Source organism: Rhineura floridana, chromosome 1, assembly GCF_030035675.1.
Source record: "Rhineura floridana isolate rRhiFlo1 chromosome 1, rRhiFlo1.hap2, whole genome shotgun sequence".
Classification (NCBI taxonomy): domain Eukaryota; kingdom Metazoa; phylum Chordata; class Lepidosauria; order Squamata; family Rhineuridae; genus Rhineura; species Rhineura floridana.
Window position 1 is genome coordinate 15,248,023 of NC_084480.1, and position 14,495 is coordinate 15,262,517.

Consider the following 14,495-nt stretch of genomic DNA (forward strand, 5'->3'; position numbering starts at 1 on the left):
CCCATATCTAGTCATCTTCCACTTCTCAGCTACAGTGCTGAGAACTGAGCAGAACAACTATTGCTGTTCTCTCCAAAGCCTACCCATAGATCCATACCATATCCAGTCCCCTATGCAAGCTATTATGTGGAAGGAATCCAACCTCTGAAGAGAAATGTATGAGCCAGTTAAATGTATGGTGTAAAGTGTGGGGCCTAGGGCCCAAAAGCCTTCCAGTCAGTGGCCCTTAACGGTAAAGAGCACTAGCCCAGGTTGGCTTAATTAGCATTAACGGTGGATTAGTAGGTGCAAAAGTGCACAAAAATTTGCAGGCCTTTCCTCACGGCAGGTGTCCAACAGAACTGCATTTCAAGTAGATACTTACTGAAACATTAAGACTCTTTTGTTAGTGCTTTTTAAAAACCCCATTCTTTGCTGAATCTGAGTTAAAGAGTCTAGCTTGTATTTTGAGAACTGACATTAACCTTCACAAATGATTGAATTTTGTTATCATGTTATCAAATGATTTGTTATCATGTTATCAAATGATTTGCAGTCTACTACTTTCCCCCTTAATAAAGAGATCAGAATTTCATTTCATATTAAGATGTTTAGTTTAAGGATATCCGTGAACAGAATTCATATTCCTACATACCGGAGCTCCATGTCTTATAGTGACGACAACTCGCTTGCTCATATCTGAGTGGAGTTTTTTTTTTAAAAAAAATGGCACTTGCTTCTCTGCAAAACTTCTGGATTGATTTTTTTTTTAATATACGAAATGAGTATGCTTATGGAGACTGTCAACCCACAAAAATAATCCAGGGCAATGTATTGAAAACAGAGTTTCTGAATTGGCATCCAACTTTGCTACACTCTTCACATGTAAACTTGAATTAGGTTCAATTTTCAGAAAAACATTTTTTATTGGGGGAAAAGACCCATATTCATCTTAACTTGGAACAAAAGATCTATCAGTATAAAAACAGCAAGTGTGGCAGTGAGGGCAGTGAAGTAGGCCCACTTCTCTGCCTCCATCACATCCTCAAGTAGCCCTCTAGTGGAGCTTTTTTATGTTGTCCAGGATCTGCTAAAATCTACTCTAGGAAATGGAGGTTTAGGCCCTTCGGACGCCCACTGTAAATGGTTTGAAAGACACTTCGAGGGAAAAGTTGCTCTCCTCTGTAGCACTATTGATGCCTCAGCCACATTTACTGTAGTCTCCAGTGAGGTGTTCAGTTCAACGTCTGCTGCAACTTCTTGGGATCAACCAAAGATGTGGGTAAGGCATTTGCAATGCTGTGGCCAGGAATGCATCTGCTCAACCCTTGCCCTTCTTGGCTTATTAAAGCTTTATGAGGGGGTATGACTGAGTGGATCCAATGCTTATGAGTGGATCCAATGCTTATCTGCAGAAGAGAGCTGTCCCCGTCATCCTGAAAAAGGCAGTGATCCGACCACTCCTGAAAAAGCCCATCCTGGACCCATTGGTTTGTGACAACTACTGCCAGGTCGCAAACACCCTCTTTTTATGGAAGGTGATTGAGAGAGTTGTGGCACAGCAGTTGCAAGTACTCTTGGATGAAGCATGCCACCCTGGGCTCCTTCTGGAAGGGCAGGATATAAATTTAATTAATTAATAAATACATAGATTATCTTGACCCATTCCATTCTGGGTTGAGGCCTGGTTATGGGACTGAATCTTCTTTGGTCACTCTGATGAATGACCTTTATTGGGAGAAGGACGGGGGAGTAGAACCCTCTTATTCTTATTTGATGTCTCAGCAGCTTTTGATACCATTGACCATGGCATCCTTCTGAGCTGACTTGGTGAGATGGGTATCTGAGGCACTGTTTTATATTGGTGCTATCTCCAGGGTCCATTTCAGAGAACAGCACTGGGTGATTGTCTTTTGGCTCCCTGGCAGCTGCACTGTGGGGGATCACAAGGTACCACCTTGTCCTCAGTACTGTTTAACATTGGGAGTGGTAATTAGATGTGGGGTGAGATGTCAGCAGTACACTGATGATACCCAGCTCTGTTCTCTGTACCTCTGATCAGGACACACTGGGCATACCTTGGATCGGTGCCTGGAGTTGGTGGTGGACTGGATGAGGGCCAATAAACTGACTCTGAATCCTAGGCTCTGTGGCTAAGTGGTTTCTGAGTCCAGAAAACTGGACAGTTACCTACTTTCGATGGGATCATACTCCCTCTGAAAAAGCAAGTTCATAGTCTGGGGGTGCTCCTGGCCAGGAGTGCCCTTTACCAGCTTTGGCAGGTAGGACAGCTGCGGCTGTTTCTGGACCGGAATAGCCTGACCACTATTGTCCATGCACCAGGCTGGATTACTGTAATGCACTCTATGTAGGGCTGCCCTTCAGGTTGGTCAGGAAGCTGTAGCTGGTGCAAAATGTGGCAACGTGACTGCTCACTGGGGCCGGATATCACCAATATGTTACTCTGCTGCTGAAATAATTGCACTGGCTGCCCATTGGCTACCAGGCTAAGTTGAAGGTGCTGGTTTGCTGGCATATAAAGCCCTATGCAGCTTGGGACCAAGATCCCGGAAAGTTCTTCTTACCCCTTATATATCCAGTCGATCACTGCACTCTGCAAGTGAGAGTTTCCTGCAGATATCATCTCAGTGGGAGGTCCATTCTGCACAACATAGGAAGTGGCTCTTTAGCGTTGTGGCACCTATCCTTGTTGTTGGCTTACAAACCATGACTTGCTTTATAATTTATCATTATGTTTAAACCAAACAATCTTGCTTAACCATAGTATGCTTGGCCATCCCAGCCCAGCTGCTCAACAAACTACAGAGGCACAAGGCAACAGTAAATTAAAAACAAATCAGGTTTTAGAGAAACCAACCATGGCATGTTGGCTCTTCTGTGAGATAGTTTATGGTTTGTAAAACAAACCACAGATTAGCATTACAGTATATGCAAATACTTTCCCCAAATCTGGTGCTCTCCAAATGTCTTGGATGACAACTCCCAACTGTCCCAGCCTGTACAGCCTGTCATAAGGAAGGATATTTTGCAAGTTAATAATAAATATCAGAAAGTGGCAGAATCAAATTCAATAATTAGTAAGTGCTGATCAGCAAGCAGTAAGGTACATTATATCTTGTCTCCCGCTAAGAGAAAGGTGTTCACGTAAACAAGGCTAAATCTGTGAAAACTTCTGTGAAAACTGGGGGAATTTAATTAATGGAACTAGATTAAATCTAACTCTGCTTATTTTTTTTAATACTGAGCCTTCAGCATGGGGAGGGCTATAAATCTATCTATTTAGTACAGAAAAGGGAATTCTTGCAGAAAATCATCATTTGTAGCCTACTCAAAATGCCTAGGATTTGGAATATTTCTCTTTTTTTATAACATTTTTATACCACTTAATACAATAAAAATCTCTAAGTGGTTGACAAAAAATGCCTGAAGTGAATACATTGCCAAATGAGTGGTGCTCAGCACATTTTGAAAAACACTCGGGTCCTGCTTGCAGGCTTCCCCCAGGCACCTGGTTGGCCACTGTGAGGATGCTGGACTAGATGGGCCACTGGCCTGATCCAGCAGGCTCTTCTTATGTTCTTATGTTCTTAAGCCCTTTTTTAGAGAAACCTCTCTGTTTGGAATTCTGACACAAAGCAGCAAGAATAGCAACATCTTTTTTTTAACTGCAACCTCATACTTTGCCTCTGGCAGGACCATGTTTGAATCACTCAAACAGAAAATTCTGAGAGAATGAAATCTGTTGTGTATTAGGCAGTCACCTTGTGAAAGTAATTTGATGCTATTGCTCTCTTCCTGGTGGTACCTAGAAGACACTGTGAAAGCAAATTTTAGTATTCAGCATCAGGCAACTGCTTCAGTGTAGAATAAAGACAGCAAGCTAAAGACAGGAAACAGACTATTCCAGCTTAATAATAATAATAATAATAATAATAATAATAATAATAATAATAATAATAATAATAATAATAATAATAATAATAATAATAATAATAATAATAAAGCCCTGGAATATTCTGTTTGCTCTCTTTATTTTGCTGTCTTTATTCTATACTGAAGTAGTCGCCTGAGGCTGAATACTAAAATTGGCTTTCACAGTGTCTTCTAGGTACTTCTAAGTAATACTACTACTACTACTACTAATAATAATTGCCAGCCCTTCACCAATATGTTGCAGGGTGGGTTACAAAATCTAAAATACAATATTAAAAAGAATTAAAACCAATTTCAATCACAATAATAGGGTGGGTTCTGAAAATATATATCTCGGGTGCCGAAGGTCAGGGTAAAGAGGTGTGTCTTTAGCATTCACTGAAAACTGTATTGCGAAGGAGCCAGATGCACCTCTGTAGGGAGGGAATTCCACAACTTAGTGGCTGCCACAGAGAAAGCTCTCTCTGGGGCCGCCATCCCCTGTACTTCTGAGGGTGGTGGAACTACTAAGAAGCCCCCTTCTGCTGATCTTAACATCTAATAGGGTCTGGTGGGATGGAAATAATCTCTGAGATATTTGCAGCCTAAACCAAGTTGTTTAGGGCTTTAAACACTAATGTGAGCACCTGGAATTGGGCCTGGAAATGAACTGCAACCAATGTAACTATTTTAGAACAGGGGTTATAACAAAGAACCCCAGCCTGTAATCTGGCCACAACATTCTGGGCCAGTTTAAGTTTTCGAGCTGTGTTTAAGGACACCTAGAGCGCATTGCAATAATCCAGTCTGGAAGTTACCAGAGCATGGAGTACTGTTGCCAAGTCATTTCTGTACAAAAGGGGCTGTACCTGGCGAACCAGCCAGAGCTGGAAATAGGCACTCCTGGCCACCTGATCCTCCAGTGACAATGCTAGATTAAGGAATATCCACCAAGCTATGAACCTGCTGTGATGTTCCTGCTTATAGTGTAAATATGGTAAGTGCTGTTTATATAGAAGACATATGGTAAGTGGAGTGAAAGAGGAGGGGGGAGTACATGAGCAGTAGAATGCTGGATGATTGGCTGAGCGTTTGAATGGCTGGGAGTATAAATGGAAGAATGACAGTTGAATCTGGGTGGATGTTGGGAGTGTGGAGAAAGAGGTGTTTGAGGGTGGATGTTGGGAGTGTGGAGAAAGAGGTGTTTGGGGGTGGAGGCCGGGAGTGTGGAGAAAGAGGGAATTGGAGTTCTGATTAATAATAAGTCAAGTACAAAACAGGAATAGATGAAACCATACGCTTGTGAAACATTCTAAAACTAATCTTGTTATTTCTGATATTTAATAAATACTTATTTGGTTTACCAAAGGCCTGATCCTTGGCTGGGGGATATACATACCAGAAGGGAGGGCAAGGTAATTACCAAGGCTGAACAGAAACAGTATCTAATGGTGGCAGCGGTGAAGGGAGGAATAATAACAATTCAAGTATCCAGAGCAACCCAGAGTTGTATGCGTTATCTATAAAGATACAAGGGGGTTGGGAACAGCATAAGCACGCAGTCACAAAAGTAACCAGCTAGAGAGAGACTCAGGCAAAGTCTCTGGGAGTATTGGTTACAGGACGTGACTGGTGGTGCTGCCTAGCAGGGGGATCTAGTGAGATCTGTGCTAGAGCGGAGTGAGAAACCATATAAAGGACGGTCCGGACTGGTGGTATCCCTGGTGGTGCCTAGTGAAAGGCAGTAGCCACAAGCAGGTGGGAACCTGACAGGGAGAACCAGGGAAGGACGTCACACCTGCTCCTTCCAGGGGAGTGCAACCCCATCCAGAACAATCCGTTTTCCCATCTCCTGCACTGGAGAACTTGGACCACATAACACTTCTGTCTTTTCAGAATTCAGCTTCCATTTATTAGCCCACATCCAGCCCATCATTGCCTCCCGATACCTGTTATTATTACTATGTACGTGTAATAAAGAGACTCATGGGTGAGCAATCTAATCCCTGAAATATTTATTGCACATATTAAAACAATATAATCAATCCAACACACAGTTATGTATAAGCCCAACAGATATCAATAGGTCCTCTGCACATAGCAATGTACTGAACTGTGGCCTATGTTTAGCCTTTAATTTCAATGGCTTGGATCCAGACTTTGCTACTGTCAGTGGGAGCATCCCAAGTGGCACTCTGCTCAGGGGATCCTAATGCTGCTGGAAGTGGAGTGTGAGGGACTTTTGCCAATACCCCCCTCCTGCTGCAGCCCTTTGCAAGCTCTGAAAATCTGCTTCAGATGATTGGGAAATGGGGGCAAGGCTGTAAGAGGATGGGGAAATTGGGTGAAAGTTCCCTTCCCTCTTCCACCAGCAAGATCTTCCACTGGATCAAAAGACAGAAGTGCTTATTAAATTGTTTTAATTTTTTATAACTGACTTCCTGTGAGCTGCCTACCACCATTATTACGTCAGTGACTTCATCTATCGTGATCAAACAAAGCAAAGAGACTACACTTGAAGATTGAAAAAGGTTCACCCAATGAATGCAGAAAAGTGCACAAGCAAAAGATACACGGCAATACTTTTATTTGTTTGGCACAAGATTTTATTGAAAGGGAAGGTGCAAAACCATATTTGGTTCTTCAGATTTGGAATCAGAGCAATCAGAAGTTGCATTTGGCTCTCCTGTTAAAAGTCTTCAAGTGTTCACTTTTTTATGTACTGAGAAGGGAAGCAGACAGCAAGAAGCAACCGTGGGGTGTCAAGTGCCATCTTTTTCTTATAAGCAAATGGAGGAGGGTAGCTGGTAAGAGATCTTCATTTTAACTTTTCCCCAACTGCTAATTCTCACCAGAAAATCCCCACTCCCAGTGTCTGCTTTACTGGTAAATTCTGATGTTTGATACAGGGAAGCAGTGGATATCTAACTATCTTTTATGTGCTTATATGTGCTGAGAAAGAGAGGTTACATTTGGGATGCCCTGCAAGACACTCCTTCAGGGAAGTGCCAATATTCCTAAGGTGACTCTGGCAGGAGGAACTATCATTTCTTCATCTCCACAGTAGGCATTGCCTATCAAACATGGGTCAAAGGATTGCTTCCCAGCCACCCCACTGCCTCTGTGCCTACTCAGCCCACTTCTTTCCCTATTCTTTTCCTTTTGGTGGAAGCCAGAAGTAGTTATGGCAGGACACATCTGTTGTAGGATTTGCCCTCTTGACAGTTCATCTTGCTAGAGACCTACTATCTGTCCTGGTAATTAAGTGCAAGAAGAAAACTTCATTCTGCCTCCTGATGGAGTAGAACCTCTGATCCCAGCCTTAAGCTAATTCATTCCTATGGATTTTTTTTGAAAAAAAGTTTCTTACTTTTAGTTTTACTCTATAGTTTGGTAGCCCCTTTACTGTAAGCTGCCCAAGAAACTTTGTCATGGGGTGGCATACAAATTCTGTAAATAAATAAATAAAATTACTTCTGCAAACTAGGTTCTCATCTTCTCTTAGGACTATTCAACAGTTCTTTTTGTTCTAAGAGAGGAGAACTATTTCAAACTGCATGCCACATTTTCCTCCCTTGACAATCAAGCTGGTTTTATTTATGTTTACTGTGTGGTCTCTGTGCCATTATATGCTTGCATAGCCAGGATACTGTTATTTCCATTCTGGATGTTCTCCATATTCTGGTCAAGTTTTGTCATGTAATTTTTTCCGTGCTTTCCAAAAATTCTTGGCACAGGTCATAAAATATTAAAGAATGTGTAAAGCTGGTGTACCATGAATTTAAATGTATGATTTTATTTCGAGAAAGTATACTGTGTTTTGTCCTTTGGGGAAGACTTTAATGTATATTGCCTTCAGCATTTCAACAAATTAGAAAGGTGACTGAAAATGCTATTAGGAAAGAGCGCCTCCACCGCCACCAATTATGCCGCCCAACTAGATCAGCCACTCAAGGCCTTCTCGCAATCCCGCCAACCAAAACAGCTAGGTTGGTGGGTACTAGGGAGAGAGCCTTCTCTGTGGTGGCCCCCACTCTCTGGAACTCCCTCCCATGTGATCTTCGACATGCCCCTTTCCTAGAGGTATTCCGCAAGGCCCTGAAGATGTGGCTTTTCCAACAGGCCTTTGAGGTCCTTGGGAAGGGTAAATCTTCATGATTTTACCATCTATCATATGCTGTTACTGTCCAGTATTTTTCTCTACTGTTATTAATATGACTGCATTCGATATTGTTGTATTTTATCTCATTTTAATGTACGTCGCCTAGAGTGGCTAATTGCCAGATAGGCGACAAACAAATTAAATATATTATTATTATTATAATATATATATTTTTTTAAAGTTTCTTTATACCAATTATCTTTTGGGAATTGCTGCTTGATTACACAGACTATATGCTGCTGGGTATCAATGTCTGATCAACAGTTTCCCAATCTGATCTGTTTAGATGTCAGCAACTAGCAAGCCATTGGCCAAATCTGGACCAGCCTGAATCTTACCAACAAATGCAATCATCACCTCATACCTGAATAAGAACTATAAGACAGAAAAGTTCCAGAATGGGTAATAAGAAATTATCTAACAAGCAACAAGATCTGTTCAATGAACATCCATGTTCCCCTGACTCCATCTCTCCTGTAACAAGCATACTAGGAGCTCCAGAAAAAAAGGAAGGGAGTTAAACTTGCCCTGGTAGCCTGAATAAAGTTCTAAATTCAGCCAACTGGTCAATCTAGTTGACTGCTGGTATTTTTCCAGTAGTTTAAGGAAGGAACACATTATACGAGGGCTACTGTAAAAAATGGCAGTCTCATTTCTCTCCTCTCTTCACACTAGACCACTTCATACATTATATGCATGAAGGGGCTCCATGTTCAGAAGGGAAGTAGGGCTGCATTCCTGGTTCCACCCCCTCCAGGTTTTAGCATGAATGGCTGCACAGCAGCTACATTAGAGCCGTTTCTCACATATCAGTGCTTAAAGTAATTGGTTCCATGTGGATATCAAGGGGCGCCAGTAAGTGAGTGAATTGCTGTGATGAGACAACTTCAGTTCCACTAGTGAAACAGCAGTTTTCAAACTGTGTTTCAGAGTACCTTGAGACCCCCTGGAAACCTCCCAGGAGTTCCTGACTAAGAAGATGAATAATAGCAGAATAATTGCAGACAAGTGTCCCTAAACAACAGCTTGTCTATCATGATTTAGAATGGAATTAGCCTTTTTGGCAGATATGGAGCTGCTCTTAAAACAGCAATGTCATGCATATCTTTTCTTCCCTGCAACATCTTGGAATATTTCAGGATGTGATATGATGTCACTATGTTACATGTTTTGGCTGCCACCTGCAAGGGAAAGGAAACTCATGTGATATCACAGACATGGCTGAATATAATTTGGCAGTAGTCCTCTTTTCTCCTGCAATGTTTCAGTTTACATTGGGTGATGGTGAGGCCCAACAGGCTAGCTCCCTCCATGACCAAAGAATGAACTCTAGAACACACCCCAGAATATTCTGCTATGCCAAGGGATACCACAGGTTGATGTGGAAAAGGTTCTCTGAGACAGGTGATTCTAAAACACACACACACACACACACACCTTGAGTATGAACCATGTTCAGCTTGTGGAAAATACACTTTATACTATTTATTGTGAAAACATGTTGGAAGTGCAATTTGTACCCCATGTATTATGGAGACACAAAGGAGCTGTTAGTAAAAAGTTACTGGTGATCCAGAACCCACCCTCCACCCATTTATTTCCTTCAGCATGCATAGCCCAATCACACAACATGCAGCATGCAGTAAATGGAGAGCAGAGGTTAATAACCTGGAAGCATACGTTCTGAGAATGTGAGAACAAGTTAAAGACAACAGTTCCTCTCCATTGTCACTGAGGCTCGAGAAGCAATGCTGCAGCGTAGAGCAGTGGGAGTGGGGGAAATACAGTTTGTCCAAGACATAGACATATCTCCGCAAGTGGCGGCAGGTGTAACTGCAAGACAAGGGTAAAGGGAGGAAAAGAAAGAAAAAGAAAAAACAAACAGGAATTTTCCTTTAAAAAAAACTATATCCAAACAAGTCAGTCGCAGATGTTAGAGAGCAAAGCAGCAGTTAAAAATAAAAATAAAGTTGTAAAGGCAGAAAGGGTGGGTAGTCTCTACAAGAAGCCAGGATGATTTCATTAGTGACGCAAAGGAGGTTGCTGGCTTTGGCAGGGAGGGCGTGTGTAAACACACCAATGTTTGTGGATTTACTTTTAGGGAAAAATTCAAACCACTTTTTCATGAGACTTGAAGACAAATGCTCTTGTGCCAAGATGTAATATAAAATGTTATGGGAACAGTCACACAGCTTGTGCGGTTTTTTGCAAACTGCCATCTTCAACTAGAGGAACGAAAAGGCCAAGCTCATTGCTGAGTTACTGCTTTGACGTTCTCACAACAGCTTTTAGAAACCCAGCAGTTAACAATAACCCAGTTTGCCACAACAGTTCAGGAGTTATGGGCTGTTTAGACCTACCATCCATGAATCATCTTAGTATTGCTTCTTGAGTATTGTTTTGTTTTCTAGCACATATCCGCTTTGGTCTTCGTGCTGCACAAACAAAAGCTTCTTGGGAAATATCACTGAGATATTTGGCTCCATTGTAATTGATCTCTCTGTCCTGCTTTTGTCACACTGTAGTGCGACCAAGAAACAGAATCCAGAAAGGAGCTGTTCGGATAAAGGAGGAAGGCTGTGTAGATGAGAGGAGCACACGAGTTAATAGCTGGCTCAGAGGTTAGGACGCAGGCTTAGTTCCAGCCCAGCAGTGCCCACTGCTCCAGTTACATTCATGTATTTTCATCCACATAGGAAGCTGCCTAAAACCAAGTCAGTTAGTCCATCTTAATCAGTACTGTCTACATTAGCTTTCACCAACATGGTGCACTCCCGAAGTTTTTGGACTACATCAAATGAGAGCTGTAGTCCAAAACATCTGGAAGGCATGAGATTGGCGAAGTCTGATATGTACTGACTGGGCAGCGGCTTGCCAAGATTTAAGACAGGAGTGGTTCCTAGCCCTTCCTGAAGATACTGGGGACTGAACCTGAGGCCTTCTGCATGAAGAGCAATTGCACTATCACTGAGCTACAGGCCTTTTCCATGTAAGTGAATGGCTGCTAATTACGCAGAAAAGAAAACTGCACTTGAGAACACTGTTGCAGTAAAGAAAAAACACTACCTTTGATACTGGGTGGCTCAGCCCTCACTGACAGTGGCCTATTGGGGATGAAGAATGCATGGCAGGACTATGTCAACAAGGCCAGCTTGGTTCTCAATGGCTCCCACTAAAGTTCTATGGGATACAATTGAGACTCAAGGATGGAAGAACCTACTTTTCCCTTCAAGATCTGAGACCACCAGGGACAAATTCAGTTCCTTACTTTCACCCATATAGGAGAGCGGTTATCCTTCATTCCTATGGAGAAAAGCAAAGTACTGTACTTATGGGGAAAATATTGTAGTGGAGGAGGTGATAATGGGGTGTGAGACAGGATTAGGACTCTCCATTCCTCTCCTGTCAATTATATCATCATCATCATTATTATTTACATTCATATCCCAACTTTCCTCCAAGGAGCTCAAAGTGGTGTACATGGTTCTCCCCTCTCCATGTTATATTTATTTAACTTGGTGGAACTGTGTTTTCAAACAAACAAACAAACAAAAACAACCCCCCCTCAAGAAGGCTTGACTTCTCCCATGAAGAAATATAGGCTGGGTTTGTACACTAGGTATGTGCTTGGACTTTCTGCAGCACTTTTAAAAACAACCAATTACTTCGCTGTTTGAAAGAAAATATGTACTTACTATCTGCATTTTATGACGGAAACTTATGAAAAGGAAGTTATTAAAGAAAAAAAAACACTCTCCCAGAGGCCTTTTCTTCTTCTTAACCCCCAAAGCAACCAAACAGGCATTATCTTTGCGAGGGGACACAGCAAATTGACATGTGCTACCCACAGCAGACTAGGGCTGCACGTTTTCCTCTTGCAAACAGTAAACTTAATTTCTAACTATGTGGCAGTAAAGCATTGAAATGTTTGCTATCACATCTAAAAAGTTAGTATTTGGAATGTCTGGGTAACTGGAGCCTGGGAAATCAGTAAGTGTGGTTTGGAGTTTTCCTACTGAAAACAGTTGTTTTTACTTAAGGATGAAACTCTACCATTTTTGGAGATAATGAAACCAATAAAATATCTCTAGTGCTTTGACAGTGTATAAAATTTTTCCGGGGTTATGTGCAACATAAATCTGAAGAATTATTATAAAATAAAATATTATCATCTGTTCTATTAAACCAAAGAGATATCAAAATTCTTTATGTTCTTGAACTACCATTCTATGAGATCCAAAATAGGAACCATGCACAACCAAACCAATATGAAAATAAAAGCTCTAGAGAACAATTTCAAAATATTATGACCACTATTTCAGAGCCTGAATAACTGCCACCAGTATATCAGTCACACACCAGTTACCGAATCACACATTCATGTACTCCCAAACACACACAGGCATACCAAAATAACATTTTTGTGATCTCAAGATCATTAGCACCTCTGTTTGGTGGGCACATTTGCATTCATAAATTTCTATTCATTTTAACTTTCTCTCACTTCCCATGCTTCTTAACATCTACATGAAATTGCTGGGGGAAGTCATCCAGAGGTTGGCTAAAGTGCAACCAGTATGCTCATGACATGATCAACTCCACCTCTTTTTCCATCTTCTGATCCCAAGAAGGCAGTGGAGGCCCTGAATATCTGGGTTTGATTCAGGAATGGATAAAGGCAAACAAGCTGAAATGTAATCCAGACAAGATGGATGTACTGGAAGGTGCGGGTTCTGCTGATCCAGAATTGGGTGCTAGCTAGAGCTGTATTGTCCCAGAAGGATTGGGAAAACAATTTGGGAGTGTTTCCTGGATCCAGTGCTTTCCCAGAATTCTCAAGTGTTGGAAGCAGCCCTGAGTTTCTTTTAAAGCAGCTTCAGCTGGTATATCATTCCTACTGAAATTGCATCTGGCATTGCTTGTTCATGCCCCAGTTACATCCAAGATGAATTGCTGCAGTGCTTTCTACATGGGGCTGTCTTTATTGTAAAGAGAATATGGAAATTGCAACCCAATCAAAATGTAGCTGCCAGAATGCTGACTGAAGCCCAGAAAACCTAATTTACATCTTATAGAAGCTTTACTGGTTGCCTATCCAATTCTTGGTTCAGTTTATAAAGTGCTGGTGCTAGCTTTCAAAGCCCCAAATGTCCCAGGACCACAATATCTCAGGAATGGCATTCTCTCATATGAACCTGCCCAGACTTTGCTATTAGCTTCAGGAGTCCTACTCTAATCAAACACTGGAGATTCAGTGGATAGATGTGCAGGATCGGACTTTCTTGGTGATCACACCTAAATTCCAGAATACCTTCCCTGTTGGGCTCCTACTCTTCCTGCATTCAGGTGGTGTTTTAAAAAACTATTTGTTCAAAGTGCTGTTTATACAATCTCTACAGACTGGTTCTATTCTAATGTTGCTGAATAAATAAATAAATAAATAAATAAATAAATAAATAAATAAACATCCCGATTTTTCTACATCAAGGCTAAGACGCCTGTGGTGTTAAGACCCCAATTCCCATCAGCTGGCATGACTAAGGGCAAGATGATAGGAATTGTAGTCCAGGAACATCTAGAGGGCCAAGGTTCCCTAGCCCTGTTCTACAGAATATAAGAAACTCAAGGTATAGCTGATGCTTATAGAGGCTTTATAATTCATTTATAATTTTAACAGGATGCAAAGAAAAAAAATCAATCCACGCTTTCAATGAGGTTGAGACCTTTGGGAAGACCTTCAGTTTCTCAAAAAGAGGGATGTCTGCCAAGTTCTTCAGCCTCTCCCTAGTCAAGGTTTTTTTTCACTAAGAAAGGGGGCCATTATGACACAGCCGGGGTGGACTCCTAGCCCTGAGCAGCTTGGCTGAGATAGCACCTCAGGTTGAAGAAGTTATATAACCCTGACTGAAACAATTCACACATTCCCTTTTCTTGTGTATGATTATAGGAACAGTGGACTGGATTAAAGCTTACGCTCCTTGCAGCAATACTATTTATTATCTTTCTGGCAAGGGAATTGCTTCAGTACAGTTCCTTCCCAAGACGCCAGTGTAGCCCAAGAAATCCAGGATTATGTGCTGTAATTCTTCTGCACTTTGGATCCTATGGTCAGGAAATGGTGGTTGCTTCTATACTAGGGCTCTTTCACACTACTGAAACATTACTCTATAAAATCAGCTGTGGACCCACATGGCTCTGCTATATTATCATTAACATTCTGCAATGCCCATCCCCACAGCAGGGGCAAAAGTAGATGATATTACTGATGGAGGATTGCAGCTTTGCAATGAGATCATATGTACTCAAATGTAAATCCAACTCTTAGAGACTGAATGAGCAGAGGTCAAGCGCTATGGAGGGAAGGGAAAGCAGCTAAGGCTGTGGATATGAATGTATGCGGAAAGTAGTAGTAGTGGGAGAT

General features: G+C 41.7%; 1 protein-coding gene across 5 annotated transcripts in view; it reads right to left on the reverse strand.

Moving 5' to 3' along the window:
• The window catches only part of DYM (dymeclin), a 282,022-nt gene that overhangs the window by 90,620 nt on the left and 176,907 nt on the right, over window positions 1-14,495 (reverse strand). Inside the window, exon 15 of one of the 5 annotated variants that reach the window (XM_061614422.1) lies at window positions 9,743-9,907. The exons of the other annotated variants lie outside the window; for them this stretch is intronic. Within the exon in view, the coding sequence (XP_061470406.1) occupies window positions 9,743-9,907 (165 nt within the window). The remainder of the gene's footprint in view (window positions 1-9,742; window positions 9,908-14,495) is intronic. 5 annotated transcript variants of the gene reach the window in all.